We start from the raw sequence: 19,476 nt of genomic DNA, 5'->3' as shown, positions 1-19,476 counted from the left end.
GAGTATCCTATAAAGGGAAGCGAAGAGCTCCTCAAATGATCCTATATTTTTATCATTTGTGCATAAAATAACCAATCAAACTTCAACTGTCTTGTTGCTAGCCCAAGACTTTTATTGTTACGACTGAAGATACCCTCACAAACATCTCTAAGGTGGGAATCAACACAACTAGTTAGGCAGTTTTCCATGAATAATGATGTAAACAATCATTGTGACATTATTTAACGCTGTCAATTAACAGGCAAACAGATTGCATCAAGGTGTCTCAAATTTTTGAGATACCCATCCTTCCTATATATGTTTATCGTGAATGATAAACCACTGAGAGAAAAAACAGTAGAAGTACATGCACCAGACAGTTGGCTTAGCATTCATGACCAAGCGCTAGAGGTACCAATTAAAAAACAGGTAATAATTCTACAACACATATATAACTTCAAACACAATTGATAAAACAGTTCTTATCTCTCCCTTAAACAAAGTGAAGGCGTATTAGCACAACAAAGATTACACTAACCTGATAGCCATACATATCGGCAGCATTTACCCTCGCACCCTCTCGTAGCAACAGCTCAGCAACTTGAATTGCACCCCGGACTGCAGTCCAATGCAATGCTGTCTGGCCTGTATGATCTACCGCATTTACATCTCCTCCATGCTGGCAATCAGAAAAACATCCAGTACCAAATCAGTCGATCATCTTATATCATCAAATCCAAATCATATATCATCACATATCATTAATTGAACTCTCTTCGATCAACACAAACAAGCTAAAAGACAGAAACTTTGCCACAATATCAAGTTCCCAAAATCAAATTATCAATTTTTTACCAAAAATACATAAAAAATGAACTAACAAGCAAACCCAGTTCCACTATCAATACACAAAAGCACTTAAAAACCTCCATCAATGCATCAAACCTAAACCAAACAATTTGAACTTCGTTCAAAAAATTCAAACCAAAAGATACAAACTTGACCACAAAATCCAACTACCCAGATCAAAATCATCACTTTTGATCGAGAAATGAACTTACAATAAACACTTAAAAGCATCAATAAACCCTTCAATACATCAAAATCAAACCCACCAGTCAAAACTAATCAAAGAAGCAAGGAGAACAAATCCATTGAAGAACACAAAAAACAAAAGAACCCATTTCAAGAAACCAGTCAAAAAACCAAAATCCACCCAGAATTGAAACAAACCTCGATAATATACTGAGCAGCAGCAGTGCGATTATTCAAAGCAGCCCACTGTAAAGCATAATAACCAAGGTTATCAGGTACAGAAACAGAACATCCTTCACTCTCAACCAATCTCTGGAGCTTCTCCAAATCTCCATAAGCAGCTGCTGTGTAAACATCATTTCTCAAGCTGTCTTCTCCAGCAACAGCAACCCCATTATTACTATTGCCTCCATTAACAGCTGCTGATTCTCGATCGTTGGATTGGGCCACCACATCTTCCTCTACTATCTCAATCTCTGATGACATCTTTGGAGATGTGAATTTATTGAAAGATTTATTTAATTGAAGATTTGGGTTTTAAGTATTTGTGCTGATGAGATTAAAAAGGAAAGGAAAGGGGAAAGAGGATGTTTTGCTTTGTGTTTGTTTGGGAGCTTTTTCCTGAAAAGTTATGAGTGGGGTTATTTGGCCATCCGCGTTGACTGGGACCTTAGGATTGTTGCCAGAGAGAAAGTCAGGAGGATGCCGAAGGTCTAGAGCCAGTTTGCCTATGATTATGAATCTTCCCCTTGTTTTCCCCTCGATAATTTATTTGTTTCTTCGGATATTTTCATCTTTTTTTCTTTCTTTTTTATAGTTTTTTTTATCCAGGATGCAGTATATGGTTAGTCAATTTAGGAATATATATATATATATTGAAAGATTTATTTAATTGAAGATTTGGGTTTTAAGTATTTGTGCTGATAAGATTTGATTTTTGTTTTGGTATAATTTCCAGTCTACTTAGTACTTTTACTCAATTACTTTTATTTTTTCTTTTTTGTTTTGTTTTATGCTTCTTCTAGGGTTTGTAATTGGGGTGGGAATTGTTTTCAGGATCTATGATGGTTTAGCATTGATCTAACAATTGAAAAAATTATGGAAAGAAAAGGATTTTTCAAAACAATAAATGGTGAACTGTTGCGAAAAATAAAGGCATTGATGATTTTTTTAATAAATATTGTTTTTTTTAATTGTGATGTATATAAACTGTGTTATTTTATTAAAAAATTCAATCATGCTATTTTGTCAATATTTTTTTAAAGATGCTAATAAGTAAAAATAACCAAAATTGACTAAAAAAATTAATGAAGTAACATCTCAATTTGGAATTAGGATAAACCATTGCATTTGTTTTATTTTACTGTATTTTTTGGCTAATTTACTCTCTAATTGAAATTAATATCATCTTGAAAGAATTAAAATAAAAAAAAATTATGATACTCAAATTATAATTAATAACTACTGAATACTTACAATACAAAAGAGATAAATAAAAAGAAAATCATATCTAGTTCTACCAAAAAAAATAATAGATAATCTCTCCACTGTTATTTTTTTTTTTCCACATGTTTCCTTTTCTTTTTTATGTCTATTTTTTTATACTTAAATATTCGATAGTTAAAAATTTAATTTATCGAAATGGAAGTCAAAAGAAACCTACCTTCTTCGGCTTTTCTATTTGTTAAGGAGATAATTGGCAAATAATTATTGGATGGGTGATATTTGAGTGTGTGCTTATTATTACTTTTTATTTTGAAAATTTTGTATTGGTAAGTTTTTTTTTCAATCCAGTTTCTATATTATCTTTATTTTATAAAAAAATCGATGATGTGCATATTTAATGAAAAGGTGACCTGTAAAGTAATGGTGGTTTAGAATTGTACTTGCCATTAATGTTTAAAATATTTCTATTTTAAAATATATTAAAATAATATTTTTTATTTTTAAAAAATTATTTTTTAAATTATTATATCAAAACGATGCAAAATTAGCTAGAGTTTTTCAATAGCTTCTATTCTTCTTTTTACTTTTCTATTAAATGATAAATACCATCAAACTTTGACCAATTAAGTATTTATACTAGGATCTCTTATTATATATACCCTTTTTTTTTAAAAAAAATCCTCTCTCATTTATGATAATAATTTTCTAACACACCATACAATGCATTCACACTAAACATTTTTCAAGTTAAGATGAGCTAGCATTTAATGATGAAAACACCTTCACAACAAATTTATTCTTATTATTTAATGATTTATTCTTTATAAATATATATTTTTATAAAAGATTGTGACCATATTTTATAATAAATAGTTGATAAAGCAAAAACATACCACATTTAATGCAATTAAACATTTAATTTCTTCATCAATGATTATTTTTAGATTGTGACTGATTTTTATAGCTATTTTGTGACTGCTTTTTACCAATCACTCAATTAATAACTTTTTTAGGCTACATTATAAGATGAATATCAATATTTTTACTAGATAGTTTTAATACAATTCTTGAGATAAATTGATGTTATCAATATTTTTACATTTTTCTTCTCAATTTTCGTATATTTATTATTTCCTTCGTACATCTACTGAATTAAGCACCAGAAAATCGAGATTTCGTATTGAGAGAGACCAGTGCACCAGGCTCAAAGACAATTCCAAGGGACACATGAGCTCTGGCTTTTTCAATTTTCAATTTTAAACTTATTTTTAGTGTTTAGTTAAAGTGAGATTGTCATGGTCAACTAAATACCTATGAAAAGTCCAGCAACTAAGAATGAGAACTCGAAGCCAAAAGCAAAGTGTTGAAAAGGATAAAATCAATCATTTTTTTCTAACTTATTCATACCATATCCGGATAGCAGCAATCTCTAGTTCGGGAAAAAAACTCTCAAAGGATAATCACAGCACTCTGTAAAAAGCCTAAGCACACCTAGCAGACTGTACAAGAAAGAAGTAAAAAAGAGGGAAGAGAGTTGCGAAGGCAGAATGAGGTTTCAAGTTTTCGCAATCCTTTCTTGTTTGCTTAGCATTTCTCGTTAATGATTGCTTAGGAGATGCTAACTGTGCATGCTCCTGTGCTCAAGGTTGTAAATCACAAACACATTGGTATCAGTTTGGCCCAGTTTCCAAGTTTTGCCTCTGCCAATGCGGATGCCCACCGTCCCATTTTCATCTCCCTCCACCGGCCGAAGAGCCCCCAACCCCACCAGCCCAGAATCCATATGTGCCACCAAATTCTAGTGATCAAGTGCAGAAGTGTCATGAAGCTGTACCAGGCATCCTTAGGTGTGCATTCGAGCTTGTATCACCACTATCAAATCCAAATTTTGAGATGACTGCTGACTGTTGCAGCGTGGTTAAAGTGGTGGAGGTTTTGGAGGTATTATAGTAGTTATTTTTTAATATATTTTTAAAAAAATTATTTTTAATATTAAAGTATTAAAATGATTTAAAAATTTTAATTTAAAATAAATAATAATTTTTTTTTAAAAAAAAAAACAACAAGAATTGTTTGACACAATCAAGGGATCCTTATGTCAACTTGATACTCCTCTCAATCTCCAACATTGTTGCAAGAAAGGTTAATATGATCTCCAACAGATCTCCAACATTGTTGTAAGAAAGGTTAATATATTTGAAAGTATACTTGTTGTTATTTTTAAAAAAATATTTTTAATATTAAAACATGATTTAAAAATACTAAAAAAATATTAATTTAAAATAAAAAATAAAAAAAATTAATTTTTTTAGAAAAAACAACCAGAATTGTTTGACACAATCATGGGATCGTTGTGTGACCTTGATACTCCTCTCAATCTCCAACAGCGTTGCAAGAAAGGCTAATACGGTCCCCTTGTTAGATTGGCTTAATGCTTTTTATTTTTTATTCCAACGAATTCCCTCGTTGGAATTCTCTTCGAACTTTTCCTCATAATTTTGCGTTGAATTCTATTAAAATATTTGGTCGAGATTCGATTCCCTTTGAAGAACCCAAACTTCACAATAACCAGCTTCAAACTCAAGCATTTTCTAGTGATTGATCCTATCAGTTTTATAAACCCTTCTTGAATCTCGAGGATATTCCAGGAATTGAATACAATACTTCTAGCATGCTATCTTGCGACTCAGTTCCTTCTAGGGGCAAGCAGAAAGCCACCAACAAACAGACAACACAAAAAAGATCACAATAAAAAAGGATCATCTGCATGTGATGGATGAATAATTGGAGGACACGAAAACATCTCAAGGCTATAGTATAACAGCCTTGCAGAAAAGAAATAATTTACTGTTAGCGTTCAAACTAGCATTGCCAAGAAAAATAGAATTCACTGGCCAGATAGATGTCTACTGGAGAGTGCAGCTGCAGCAGGAGAGCAAGATGCATTCAATAGAAGAAAATTTAGAGCTCTTCAGAATTGTCTTCGAACTGGGTTCCAGTGCCAGGACCACTTGCGCAAAATAGGCATGTGCTGAGAAACCTGCAAAAGGATGAATGAATGGATAAATCACCATAGCAATGCCAACGAAAATCTTATTGTCAGATTAATCATGGTTGCAGTTTGAGAATGACATCCTCATTCACTCAAAAGAACATGCAAATCGTGAACTTTTCAAACAATGGTATGAATTTGCTGTCCCTTTATAAGTGAAAGCACGGCATAATTAACAACATGCAGAGGACTTGCAGACATGGCTAGAGCAGAAAGAAAAAAAACTGCCTTTCTTTTGCCTCGTACCCAAGTAAATAAAATATGCATCGCTAACGCAATTCTTCACCTCATCATTTAAGAAAGATGTGATGCAAAGTGACAGACATGAAAAATCTGCAAGTTTCTGTACGAGGAAAGTTATCAAATGCAAGAGAATGGTTACACTTGTAAGCTCATAGCCTGGTTACCTCATAACAGTTAATCAAGAATGCATGCTAAGAAACTCAATGAACTCTTTCAAGAGCCACAAGGAAAGCTCATAGCCTGGTTACCTCATAACAGTTAATCAAGAATGCACGCTAAGAAACTCAATGAACTCTTTCAAGAGCCACAAGGAACAACCAAACAACCCAAGGTAAGAACTGAAGTGAATTTTTGATAAACAAACTTGGTAAAAGTAATGAACAGTGCAAAGCAACTTCCTTTGAGACAAGTGAGTAGCTAAACCAGCTGATGAAATTGTTTAGTAGTTTGTGAATCAAAGTGATTGGCTTGTGAAGACTTCTTAGTTGTTGTAAATATGGATGAGCTCACAGGCATCTGGACACAACTCATTCCGGGGATTCGTAAACATATTGGTTTTCAAAAGCAAATAAAACTGCACACAAAAAAAAATCACTATAGTTCTCTGGTGACTACATCTCATCTGTTATTACAGAAGCATTTTGCTGTAAATAGGATGCTCCCAACAAAATTCAACAGCTGAGATTAAATTGAAGATTTATTTACAGTACCCACCTAAGCGATCAAAATGAGTGTTAGCAATTGCAAAACAGAATCAATTATCAATCGTACAAAAAGAACGCAACCACATGTTAAACAAGAAAAAAATAGAACTTTGTAGAAGATGTATTACGCAACTGGCAACTGAATCTCAGACAACGAATATGATGAACAAATGTCGAACAATCAGTTACTAGGCATCTAGCTTCAAAAGAATTGGCCAGGTTTCATGAAAGAATAAAAGAGAAAACATCTAAATGGTTTCCTTGACCATTGTCATTTCCCAGGCTTTGACATTTATCCCAGATGAAGCTACAGTGCTAGATCACATTAACAATAAAAACATCATCATTCAGCAAACAACAGTGCTCTCACAAAACATCCAAAATCATCCAGTCACTACTCAATAACAACAGAACAAGTAAAGAGTGCAATTTTCTAAAGCACCAACAACAATATATAAAAAATAACAATGAATGACAATCATTCACCAACAAGCAATTTTCACATCAAGAATCATTCAGACATCAAAAAGAAAAATAAAACACAAGTCCGAAAATTAATCTTTCACTTACTAAGGCAATTTCCTAGCTCGAAAAATCGCAAACTTTGACATCTCAGAGTACTTGTAATCGGTCCCATTCTCCTTCAAAAACCCTTCAAGCTCTCTCTTAACTCTTTCAGGATCATCGCTCTCACACTCAACCTCGTAACAAACTCCAAAACTAAACTTACTCTCATCAACCTCCAACTTCAAACCTCTCCAATCATAAACCTCTCTCACATTTTCAAACCCACCTAAACACACAAAACCCACTTCCCCATCAATCCCAAACTCGTCTTTACACCTCTTAATAACCCTCGACTCAATCGACCCCAACTTGCTAGCTTCCTCCACACACTGCTTTCCAATCAATGGCTCTATTTCCTCCTCATCCTCCTCGACACGACTCACCCCATTAATCAGTACTGCCTTTTCCTTGAGAGACAAAATGCATCGCGTGCTTTCATCGTTGTTATCATTGAATGAACGCAAGCGAAGCACTGCCCTTTGAGAAGCAAGAACGCCATTAGCAGAATCATAAAATACATTTTTTTTTGGTTGAGTTTTTTTAGGTGAAATGGTGAAAGGATTTCTTTCAACAGGCTGTGATTTGCTGCATCAAGCAGACGCAATTTCACCTCCACCTACATAAGGAATTCAGTTGCTCTGTGGATTTTTTGTTAAAAAGTTTTAATCTTTATAGTGGTTTATTGTGGGGTTTTGGTTATGGGGAGAGACCAATATGGTGGAACTTGGAGAGCTCAAAGAGGTGGAGGAGAGAGGAGGTGCTGGTAGCAGTGGTTGAGGAGGAGAAGGTGGTTGTTGTGGCGATGGTGGGTTTCGGGATTCTTGGAACTTGTCTTCAATTTTGACTTGGAATTTTGTTGTTTTTCGTCTTGGCATTTGTTGGTTCGTGGACAGAGGCGGGTAACCCTCGTGAGAAAAAATCGTTGTAGACGACTTGTCATGCCTACTACTTGTTATCAAGCTTAACCATATTTGTTAAACTCGGCTTACTTGGGAGGTTTGTCTATAAAACATGTGTCGAAGCTTGGTTTAAATTGAACAAAAAAAAAAAAACATTGATTCTATAAACTCAGTTGATCCAGGAGGATTTTTAGTGATTTAATTGATTTGTTTAAGCCCAATTCAAATTTAATTATGTTAATATCATGAAATTAGAAAAAAAATTATTTAACATTTATTTTTTATTTTAAATTGATATTAACCATATTTGATATTACAATTAAAATATTTAAAATATTGTTTGTCAAAATTTTAATTTTTTTAATTATCTTAATATACTGAAATTAAAAATAACTTTTAAAAATAAAAAGATATTAATTTAACATATTTTTAAATAAAAATTATTTTAAAAAATAACCAATATTATAATATTAAACATTAAAAAACTAGTAGTTCATAATCACAATAGCTTACTCCAAGCAGCTAGCACGTACATTTTTTTTTTCAATTGGTTTTTTAATGTAATATAGAACAAGATTTTAAAAATATTTTTTAATAAAAAATATATTAAATAACATTTTTCAGATTGTTTAATTATTTTTAATATTCATATATTAAAATTATTTAAAAACATGTGAAAAATAATTTTTAAAAAAATTCATCCACAAAAACAATTACTTTCTCATAACTAATGATGCATAATTAACATTGATATTGTTGTAGTTGTAACATGGAGTTTTATCTTAGATGAAATAGAAGAGGAAGCTCTGAATGGGAATAAAAAAAAAGTATTATAGATGTATTGAATTTAAAAACGAACAACGTTTTTAAAACCACTAAAACTGAAAAATGAAAAAGAAAACATTTGGTTGGAAGAGTTGTGGATTAAATTAGAGCAGTTAAATAAATGCTCTTTTAATACAACAATTAATTCAAGCGATTATGAAATTTGCAACATGCCTTCTCTCCAAATCACTATAAATTACCAAGCTCCAACATGAGAAATTAAAACCAACTTAAATGATAAGATTCTGAATTTAATTATTAAAAATTATTAGTTTAAATATCATAAATTTCAATACATGTAAGCTGACCATTGATTACTTAAAAAAAAGGGATTTTTTCATTAATTCCAATACAAAGTAATCTTCCACCATGACCAAGACCAAGGCACCAAAACTAGTTTCCATGCTAATGATCACAGGGTGCATGGCAGCCATGTTAATCCAAATCAATGGGGTTAGCTCGTCCGATGGCACCACAGTCTGCTATCGCACCTACAAGTGTTGGTGAATATCATGAGCGAAAAATCCCAAAAGTCTCTTTAAGTTGCGCTTCATCTTCTGCAGATTTACCAGAATGCATTGAACTTGCCACCAAGTCACCTGTGACTGCTGCTGCTAGCAGATGTTGCTCGTTCCTTTCTGCAATGACTGGTAATTGCTTGCCTAGGATGAAGATTCCGCTCCCTAATCTCATCACTACTGCATGTTCTTTAACTCAATGATGAGCTCGCACCGAACTCAAGAACCACTTACTGTCAAAATCTTGAAATCAAATATCATCTGCTCAGATTATTTTCCTTGTTTTGATTCGTGATTGGTTTTTATTTTTTGTATTGTTAGCATGAGTACGGCGGATTTTTGTTTCCAAATCAATGAGAAAGGGGGGAACGTAACAGTACTGGATCCTACTAATTTATGCTTACATTCAAAAGCCAGAGATTTATAAATTTTGGTCCATAACTAGCAATGCAATTAAGGTTTACAATGGGACTAAACTACTAAATTTAATTAACTTAGAAACTGAAGAGCATAATTAACGACCCAAATTAGAAAAAAAAGGCTAGAAAACCTTAACATGGTAAATCAACCAGATATTTTTAACGTTTAAAAAAATCTGTATGGTGTTGTTGTAGAAATTATTTTTTAAAATGTATTAAAATATTATTTTTTTATTTTTTAAAATTTATTTTTCACTTCATTACATCAAAACAATTTAAAAATATTAAAAAATATTAATTTAAAATAAAAAAAATAAAAAATATTTTTTGAAAAAAAATATTTTTAAAATAAAAGACAAATAAACTAAAAATGTGATTCCTCACCTCCAGTGGCGGAGAGAGCAGAAGTTGACAGGCCAGGCCCTATAAAAAAAAATTGTTTTTCCAATTTTTTTTTAATTATATTTATATTTTTAATTTGAATAATAAAATAACTAAAATTTTAAGTTTTCTTAATTTTATTTCCTGTCCCCCCGCTGGCATCCCACATGAGTTTGAAGCCTTGCATTGACTTAAAGATAGGGTTACACGCGCGTGCACTCACACAAACACACAACATAGCGTACACGACTTTTGGATTTGGAGGTGGAGGTGGGAGGCTGCAAATATTGACTTTGCAATTAATTATTATTATTATTCTAGATTTGAATTCTAACAAAGATTAATGTAGGAAAATCTTTTTATTGTGTATTCTTAATCTATTTATCTTCTAATACAAATGAACGACAAGTCTTTAGAGAGTTTAGTTTTAATCCTAGGTAGATCTCATGCACAATGCCATTTGTTTGAAAAGATTAATTGTAATTGATTTTAGAATGTCTTTAATAAGGCTAAACAAGGGTAAATACGAAGTTATTATCTCATCCATGTGTCTTTAATGAAATAATTAGCCGATCCTTTTATTTTAAAAAACCTAATATTAAGTAATATTTGATTGCAACTTGATCCTTCTGTTGGTAATTCATCATGATGATTAATCCTTCTTTCTTTCAAATGTCCTTCATTTATAATCTAAATTCTCCATCTTATCTTCATTTAAAATTCATCATGATTAATTGCTTTAAATTAATTTTTTTTCTTTCTGTTTTCGTCACTGATGTTGAAAATAAATTTTAAAAAATTTAAAAAAATTATTTGCACGAAAAATCTCATAGTTTAAGACTTTTGATATCAAATGCCCCATCGGCAGCTCAACGGTAGAATACTAGTTTGAAATTAGAGCTGATTAGGTTAGATTAAAAAGGAAGAAAGGTTAAGGTCCCTTCCTAACATATATTATTTTATAAAAAAATTTAAAAAATAATTTTAAAATACAAAAACAAATAAATTGTGCGCCCCATGTTTCCTTTCCTGTTAACAAAGGCAATGTCACTCATATTGGGAATGCGGAGTGATCAATGAACTTCCAAGACTCCTGCTTGGTTATACTGAGTTTCCTTCCACACCTGCCGTCGATGTTATACTTCAAGGCATCTGTACTGGTGAAATGATTTCTGCGCTCACCGCCACCTGCGTCCGGTTGCCGGTTGATTGAAGTATCTTGTAATTATTGCTGATTAACGGCATATGGTGATAATCAGCTGGATCTTGTATAGATGTGATCTTAATTAACATATATTATTATATAATATATGTGCATTTACTGAGCTGATTGGTTATAAAATAAGAAATAAAAATAAATGTTTATTGGTTATTACAATGTAAATGATAGTAGAGAGATCGCTTTAGAACAATGATTTTCGATATTATATAATAAGTATACACCTGCATCTTCAAGTGAGGACAACAACCTAGCTATTAACAAATGCCTGTAATATATAATAATAGGCTGATTAACGATGGTGATGATAATCAGCTGGATCTTAGATGATCGATCTTCATTAAGAAATATTATATGATATGTACTTCCTTAAGTTACTAAAATCTTGAAAATGTTGGTCATATATATTTTCAACTGTTGTATTGTTATTTCTAACTTTTCTTTTCAGATTTTCTTTGAATTATAAATAAGAATATGAAACATGCCACTTGACTTGAAAATAACTTGCTTTATAACAGCAACGAAAATTAATAGATTGCTTCTACAGGTAAACTAATTAATTAATGTAGATAAAGTAGCAATTCTCGCCATTCAAACTATATCACTGTCACTATTATCATGATGACAATAATAATAGATAAATAAATAAAAATATTATTGAATTAATCAAATTTTAGTTTTAATTTCAAGAAATTATAAATTCAAGTCTTTTAAATTTCAGGAGTATTGAAGATTTATATAATTATTAATTTTAAAATTTATAAAATTAATTAAGTATTGAAGATTTATATAATTATTAATTTTAAAATTCATAAAATTAATTAAGATATATATAAAATAAACAGAAGATCCATATTAATCTAAAAACATAAAAAAAAAAAATCAAGGTGCAGATACGTATGCAGTAAGCTTTTAAAAAAAAAAAATCAAGCTGCAGATACGTATGCAGTAAGCTTTTCATTACATAGAAGGCTCAAATTATTATGGTAAATATAACACGTTGGACCTTGTATTAATATGTTCAAGCAAAATTTGGAAAATTTTGCGTTGTATCCATGTCAAGAACATCTACACAGGCCCATGAAATTCTTTTGGCATTGGCATGCATTGAGGCTATGGTTTTGTATGGGTTTGCTAGAGACAATCCACCTGAAACCCTTACAAATGAACGAAAGGGTTTCTTGATTCAATAAACGCAGCTCTTTCCGGCGATGGAGATGTTGTCGATAGTGCAGTACCTGATTGTTGCGAAGTCGTGACTTAATCGATAAAGAATGCCTTTCTTTCCTGTTTCCGGCGAACTCTTCAGCTCCTTCTATTATTGAGGGCATTTGTGATATTATTGGACGTCAGAAGGTTGCACACCATCTCCGTCAAAATGAAGCATGCAAATTTCCATAGGATGCATGGACATTTATGAGACCTAGCTCGTAGCAAATGTCTAAAACAAAGGGTCTGGTCTGGTTCCTTGTGACAAATCAGTTGCTAGCTATATAAAAATATTGGATTAAAAACAGTTTTGTGAGATTTCTATATTGCACGCATTTATGCCTCTGATTGTGCAGGGAAATAATTACCTTAATGAATAATAGTATAGCATGTTAAATTGATAATTTCCAATAGAATATTGCTCTTCAACCTCTGATGGGATTTTTTAATAGAAGTGGACCTTAACATGAATGATTTAAATAGCCATACTGTAATTAAACTTGAATAAAACTTAATAAATTTAATTTTAAGGATTTTTTTAAAAAAAATTTATTGAAAATAATTTTATGTTATTTTAGGATAGAATCTAAATGAACCATCGACACTTTATTTGAAAATATTATTTTAATATATTTTTACATTAAAAAAAATACTTTAATATCAGCCAAGTAATATTGCCTAACTGTAAATACCGATACTATAAGATGAGCCTAAAATATACATTCAGGTGGATTCATCAAATGGGCTTTGGTTCTATGTTTGAACTTGCAGTCTCTTCATCAAGCTTTGGGCTCTCGGTGGTTTCTCGGATCTCTCTCTTTGTTTTGTCTCTCTTGTAATTTCCAACACATTTTCATCTTCCCATTGCCCTAATTAGACGTTTGCATTGTTTGTCCGGATCAACCTGTATGCCTCTCGACTCTTAATTTATTGGCCATAAATAATTTGGTCAAATCTTTCAATGGACACACAGATGCATATCCAACCAGAAGAAACGAAGATTAGGTATTAATAAATCCAAGAAATAAGGTTCATTATCAATGCAATCATAGGCCAAAGAAGAAATTGATAATGTTTATCTCCTCCTGAAGCCCCAATTTGTCTTGCATTATGGCTGTGGGCGAGGATTAGATGATGGAGACATGCCATGAAATGGACTTTTAGTGAATGATACGTTGCAATTACTCTCACCCCTCAAGGATAAAGATGAGTTAATCTAAAGTTTCCATTAGGCCAAAACTTGTAAAAGAAAGTTGGAATTAAGACAAATTCTTCATCATAATTATGACATGCAAGAAAATTATTCAAGTCCCTTCTTCTAGTGCAAGGCCCTTCTCCTAGAATAGTAGATCACAAAATCCACAGGTCCCTTTTGTTTTCTTGGGTTCAAGACTACGATAGAGGCAAAATTGGATTAATTCTCAAGATACTTGATATATAAACAATAAAAAGTGGTAGAGATTAATGTTTCCACCGTTTAATTTAATTCAGTAGATCTCTCAATAACCCAAATATAAAATAAAATAGTTTGTCATAATATACCAGAATCAGCCAAATTATCTTGGATTAATTATTACTTTTGTATTTTAAGCATGATATTAAATCATGTAGTGATTGCTTTCCATCTCGAGATGAATATATTCTGATAGAGATTAAAAAAGAAGAAAAAAGAACAAAGATAACATGCTTCTATTCGCTGTGTTTTTTTTTTTTTTTTAATTTCAAAATAATAACTTAAAAAAACCCGACATGGTTAGAATCTTGAAAGAATATCTTTCTACACATGAAACCTTTTTTTCAATGGTTCATAATATGCTTACCAGTTTTCACATATATCGAAATCATTTTTTTTTCTCAACGAAATTTAAGCCATCCACAGCCAGATTTAGGGCCAGAGGAGAGAGGGGCACGTGGGAAGCGGAAGAAAGGGGAAGCGTGTTCACTTTATGGCATACTTTATTTCCACGCTTTCCCTTTTCAGTCAAAAGCAGGGGCGGCAGTGCGGTGGCAGTGCCCTCGGAGAAGAGGAGATCTTGATCCTATAAACAGCAGTCTTTCCTTCCATTGGGGGGGATATTAGACATGGACAATGAGAGGCAGTGTAGTGGGCAACAGCTTCACAGAGTCATATTTCCAATGGTATTAGGTATGGAATAAACTTAATGCCACCAAACCTAGATTTCTCCCTTTAACTAACATTGAATGGATTAGGTCTGGGTAGATGCCCTTTTGCATGCAGAAACTGATCCCCATGGAAACAAGATAAGGTGGGGAGGATGCTTCAAAGCCAAACTACCAGTTAGAAGAAAATGCAGCAATGGACCCAGCTCTGCGAAAGGGAAAGACAAGCCTTAGGTTTATAGCATACTCGACAAATATCCAGCTAGAGTAGTCTTAGGACACATGCCTTGAGATTGTGTTGTGAGTTTTGCAAGAATTAGGTGCAACTTATCATCACAGATTCTGATGCCTTGTTTGCCAACCAAAACACCTTGATTGGTTGGTTAGGAGAGGGTGCTGTGGTGGTTAGTTTTTAAAGTAAATTATAATTAAAAATATAATAAAATAATTTTTTAAATTTATTTTCCACATTAGTATATCAAAACAATTTAAAAATATTATAAAATAAATTAAATTTTCACATTCAATTAATTATTAATTGGGTTGTGCTTTTTTTTTTTTTATTTTCTTTAATAAAATTGGATTCTATACATTTACGTGTCCTTTGACATTTTATGACAAATGCTTCGCCCATCCCATAAAATATATGTATGAAGGGAAATGGTGTCAGGGATTGATTGGCCAGTTGAAAATCTGATGCCCTTTTAAGATCTCATCACGTGCACCATGCTCGAGGCTTCCTCATGATTTTTTTTTTTTTAACCTTCTTACATGGATATAATTTTTCGTGCATGGATGTGTAGATTAGAGCCATCGGTTATGGTGGTAAAAAAAGGATGAACGGCGGAGTAATAAGAAAGAGAGAGGGGTTATTTTAGTAATTTTCACCTTAATTGATAGTTTTTAAATAAAAGATTAATTATTACACTCTCTTTCCAAGTTCCAACATAATTAATAATTAAAAGTTTGTTCGGTAATGGGGTTGGATTTTAAAATGTATTTTATTTAAAAAAATATTAAATTAATTTTTTTATAAATTATTTTGATATTCAATGTTAAAATAATAGTAATATTATTACTTTAATATATTTTTAACTAAAACTATTTTTAAAAGAATCTTTTTAATTTAAAAATTATAAAAAATATCAAATAGATATGCATAAAAGTGTAATGGTGGTTATTTTTAAAGTACCTTTTATTGTACTGAAATATATTAAAATAATATTTATTTATTTTTTAAAATTATTTTAGATATTAATATATCAAAATAATTTAAAATATAAAATAAATTAATTTTCAATAAAAAAAATTAAAATTTTTAAAATCAGGATTTGTGTTGAAACGATCTCAAAACTTAAAGAACTAACCAAACAAGTGGGTCTCAGGATCACACACATTCATAGAGAAGCGAGGCACAAAGGCCCTAGAAAATTGATCGGCAACTAGCCGCTTTCATGAAAAGCCATGGCCCACTTTGCAACAAACCTCTCATTATTCTGACCTGCAAGGTTCGAAAGGCAAAATATTTAAAGAAAGGAGAACCGAAGCTTGAATGTGATTACAAGTTGCTCAGTATTTGCCTATCAAACAAAGCATAAATAATTGCCAATAAGTTTATTTTCTTTTATAATATCATCAATCATATTTAGATCTTACTTGTGAACGTAATCTAAAATTATTATATCCCTTATTAAATTCTGTAGCCTGCTGTGGCAAAACCTTCTGGTAACCCCACTTCCGCTGCCACTTTCATGGCTACCTTACCCATTTATACAGAAAGCCTTAGATCTTGAACTTGTATTTGCTTACAAAAAGATGAGTTCTTTGCAGAACCGGGAAATGGGGTTGTGCTTACTGGTGTGCATCATTAGCTGCAGCTTCATTTATGTGAGTTCACGAACTGCTGTGGCTGGAAACGATAATAGCAGTGTTAGTGAAGGAACTGTTTTCATTGATGGAAAAACTTCCATTGGAAAGACTGATGAAGATTTCATTTGTGCCACCTTGGATTGGTGGCCACCTGAGAAATGTGATTATGGGACATGCAGCTGGGACCATGCTTCTCTCATTAATCTGGTAATGATCCATTTTAGTCTGCTTTTCTGCTTTTGAGGTTGTTTTAGATATCTGATTATGATGTTTGATAATTGAAACTGAGCTTGAAATGCTTGTCCTTTCCTGTCCTGTACTTCTCCAAGCTACACTGGCATTATACTATAACATGAGTTCTTAGGAAATTATTCTCTAAACATTTGTTCTTTTTGAAATTTGTTTTATATTTTCTCTTATGCAGGATCTCAACAACAACATCTTGTTAAATGCCATAAAGGGTAAGAGTCCTTTGAAGCAACCTTTTCTTCTTCAATTTCATGTTTTATTTAGCAAGAACTCTTTTTAATGCTTTTTAGGATTCTAATTACTTTTTCTTGGCGCAACGGTCCAGCTTTTTCACCATTGAAAATCAGATTAGGAGGCACTTTGCAAGATAAGGTCATTTACGACACTGAAGATAATAAGCAACCTTGTGTTCAATTTGTTAAAAACACCAGTGAGATGTTTGGTTTCACTCAAGGTTGCTTGCCCATGTATAGATGGGATGAACTAAATGCCTTTTTCAAGAAATCTGGGTAACAACTAAGAACAATATTCTCTCCTGCTTCTTGTTGACCTTACTTTACAATTTCTAGGAGTTGAACCACATCTTACTTCTGCAAATTCAGGGCTGAAATTATATTTGGGTTAAATGCTCTCACTGGCCGGTCCATAAAATCTGACGGTTCTGCAGTAGGAGCTTGGAACTACACCAATGCAGAATCGTTTATAAGCTATACTGTCAAAAAGAACTACTCTATTTATGGCTGGGAGCTCGGTAAGAACACTCTCCATTGCTTTCATATGATCAATGCTAATGCTTAATGTTTCATGAAATCCATGGAAGTGTCATTGATTATGGACCATCTGGGAAGTGGGAACTGACTATGATCAATTTATATTGCTGAGATTAATTTATCTAAACCAACTGTAAGTAATTTTTGCTGAACAGGGAATGAATTGAGTGGAAGTGGTGTGGGAACAAGAGTTGCAGCAGCTCAGTATGCTTCTGATACAATTTCCCTGTATAACACAGTGAAAAAGACATACAGCGGTATTGAACCGAAACCACTAGTTATAGCACCTGGAGGATTCTTTGATGCAAATTGGTTCAAAGAGTTTGTAGATAAAACAGGCAATTCTGTAAATGCGATCACCCACCACATATACAATCTTGGTCCAGGTATCTCTTTGAAGGAAATGATTCAACTTCTGTAGCCTTACACCTTGTACAGTTGGTCTAATCTGATGTGATTATATTCTTTTCTTGTGCAGGGGTTGATACACATCTCATCGAAAAGATCCTTGATCCATCCTATCTTGATGGTGAGGCTAATACATTCAATAGCCTCCAAAGCACCATCAAGAGTTCTGCAACTTCAGCAGTTGCATGGGTTGGTGAATCAGGTGGGGCTTACAACAGTGGTCGTAACCTTGTTACCAATGCGTTCGTGTTTAGTTTCTGGTAAGCGAGGACACAATTTATAACAAAAATTTTCAGCTTTTCTTGTGTGGATTTCTAAGTCCAGGGATGTCAAAACAGGTACTTGGATCAGCTTGGGATGGCATCAGCTTATGATACAAAAACTTACTGCAGACAGTCATTGATTGGTGGCAATTATGGTCTACTTAACACTACTACTTTTGTTCCAAATCCGGATTACTACAGGTATTCCAATACTGGTGTTCTTATGCTGGCAGGTGGTCTGAAAAGTTCGATATTAGGATAGAATCAAAGAGTGCAATGAATTCTCTTTTTATTATTATTACGATTTTTTAAGATATTCCTTTTGTCTGCAAAAGGAATGAAAGATGAAATTTTAAAATAGGCATGCTAAATTAGGAACAATTTTCCAAATTTATGCTGATTATGAAAAAAATTTGATCAACCCTGGCTTCATCAATAGTCAGAACAGGCCAAAGATGAAATCCCTTGACTCCCATTATGGAATATCTATTATAACTCGGTCTTACAAGGTCTCTAAGAAATTCTAATGTTTGCTATCTTCGTTGCAGTGCTCTTCTTTGGCACCGATTAATGGGAAGAAACGTTCTATCAACCAGCTTTTCTGGAACGAAAAAGATACGTGCTTATACTCATTGCGCGAAACAATCCGTAAGTTAATTCCACAACACAATCATCACACAAGTGGAGGCCTTTATTATCTAATTTGATTAATAATCTTTGCAGAAAGGGATCACATTACTACTAATCAACCTTGACAATATCACAACTGTTGAAGTCTCTGTAACATTCAACAGTACCTGGAGATTGCACCAGAAACACAAGCCTCACAGGTCTCACAAGCTCCACAAACATCACAGGTCTCATAAGTCCCATAAATCAAAGGTCACTCACCTACCTCAACGGTCCACAAGTGGGATAACAAGAGAGGAATACCATCTAACAGCTAAAGATGGAGATTTACACAGCCAAACAATGCTACTTAATGGGAACATTTTAACTGTAAATTCATCTGGGGACATCCCTTACTTGGAGCCTTTACATGTAAATTCATCTAAGCCAATAATGGTTGCTCCTTTCTCTATTGTATTCGTTCAAATGCCATATGATAGCCCTGCTTGCAGCTAGGTAGTGGCACTACATGGAACTGAAATTGGTTCCACGTAGTAAATAGTGATCCGCCAAATAAGACAGAATACAAGCACGTTACATTCTTTCTTGGCGAAGAATACAATGACAAATGTTTTTGGTAAATTATTATGCCATGGTTTTTTTGTTCCTACAACCAGTGCCCATGTAATGG

The 19,476-nt window shown here is 32.7% G+C and overlaps 2 protein-coding genes and 1 pseudogene across 3 annotated transcripts in view; 1 reads left to right on the top strand and 2 right to left on the bottom strand.

The window, feature by feature from the left end:
• Positions 1–1,817, bottom strand: part of LOC105122676 (protein S-acyltransferase 24-like) — a 9,530-nt gene extending 7,713 nt beyond the window's left edge. For both annotated transcript variants that reach the window (XR_841733.1, XM_011021937.1), the window contains exons 1-2: positions 1,213–1,817; positions 518–658 (exon numbers count right to left, since the gene is read on the bottom strand). Coding sequence is in view for 1 of the 2 variants with exons in the window: in XM_011021937.1 (XP_011020239.1) it covers positions 518–658; positions 1,213–1,500 (429 nt within the window). In the remaining variant the exon portion in view is untranslated. The remainder of the gene's footprint in view (positions 1–517; positions 659–1,212) is intronic.
• Positions 1,818–5,201: 3,384 nt separating this feature from the next.
• Positions 5,202–7,648, bottom strand: LOC105122677 (triphosphate tunel metalloenzyme 3-like; annotated as a pseudogene).
• Positions 7,649–16,038: 8,390 nt separating this feature from the next.
• LOC105122679 (heparanase-like protein 3) lies at positions 16,039–19,454 on the top strand. The gene is made up of 9 exons (XM_011021938.1): positions 16,039–16,693; positions 16,911–16,947; positions 17,061–17,244; positions 17,338–17,486; positions 17,661–17,891; positions 17,984–18,173; positions 18,252–18,377; positions 18,725–18,824; positions 18,900–19,454. The coding sequence occupies exons 1-9, from the start codon at positions 16,433–16,435 to the stop codon at positions 19,299–19,301; spliced, it is 1,680 nt and encodes a 559-aa protein (XP_011020240.1). The 5' UTR covers positions 16,039–16,432; the 3' UTR covers positions 19,302–19,454.
• Positions 19,455–19,476: the final 22 nt, after the last annotated feature.

The sequence above is a fragment of the Populus euphratica genome, unplaced genomic scaffold (genome assembly GCF_000495115.2).
Source record: "Populus euphratica unplaced genomic scaffold, PopEup_1.0 scaffold20.1, whole genome shotgun sequence".
NCBI lineage: Eukaryota > Viridiplantae > Streptophyta > Magnoliopsida > Malpighiales > Salicaceae > Populus > Populus euphratica.
Note: the sequence above shows the minus strand (reverse complement) of the source record. Positions and strands in the feature narration are given on the sequence as shown.

Excerpts from the sequence above, each read along its gene's own strand:
- LOC105122679 (XM_011021938.1), top strand. The coding sequence starts at position 16,433 with ATGAGTTCTTTGCAGAACCGGGAAATGGGGTTGTGCTTACTGGTGTGC. Across the intron at positions 17,487-17,660 it reads TATTTATGGCTGGGAGCTCG|GGAATGAATTGAGTGGAAGT; the intron begins GTAAGAACACTC and ends TTTGCTGAACAG. Across the intron at positions 18,378-18,724 it reads CCAAATCCGGATTACTACAG|TGCTCTTCTTTGGCACCGAT; the intron begins GTATTCCAATAC and ends TCTTCGTTGCAG.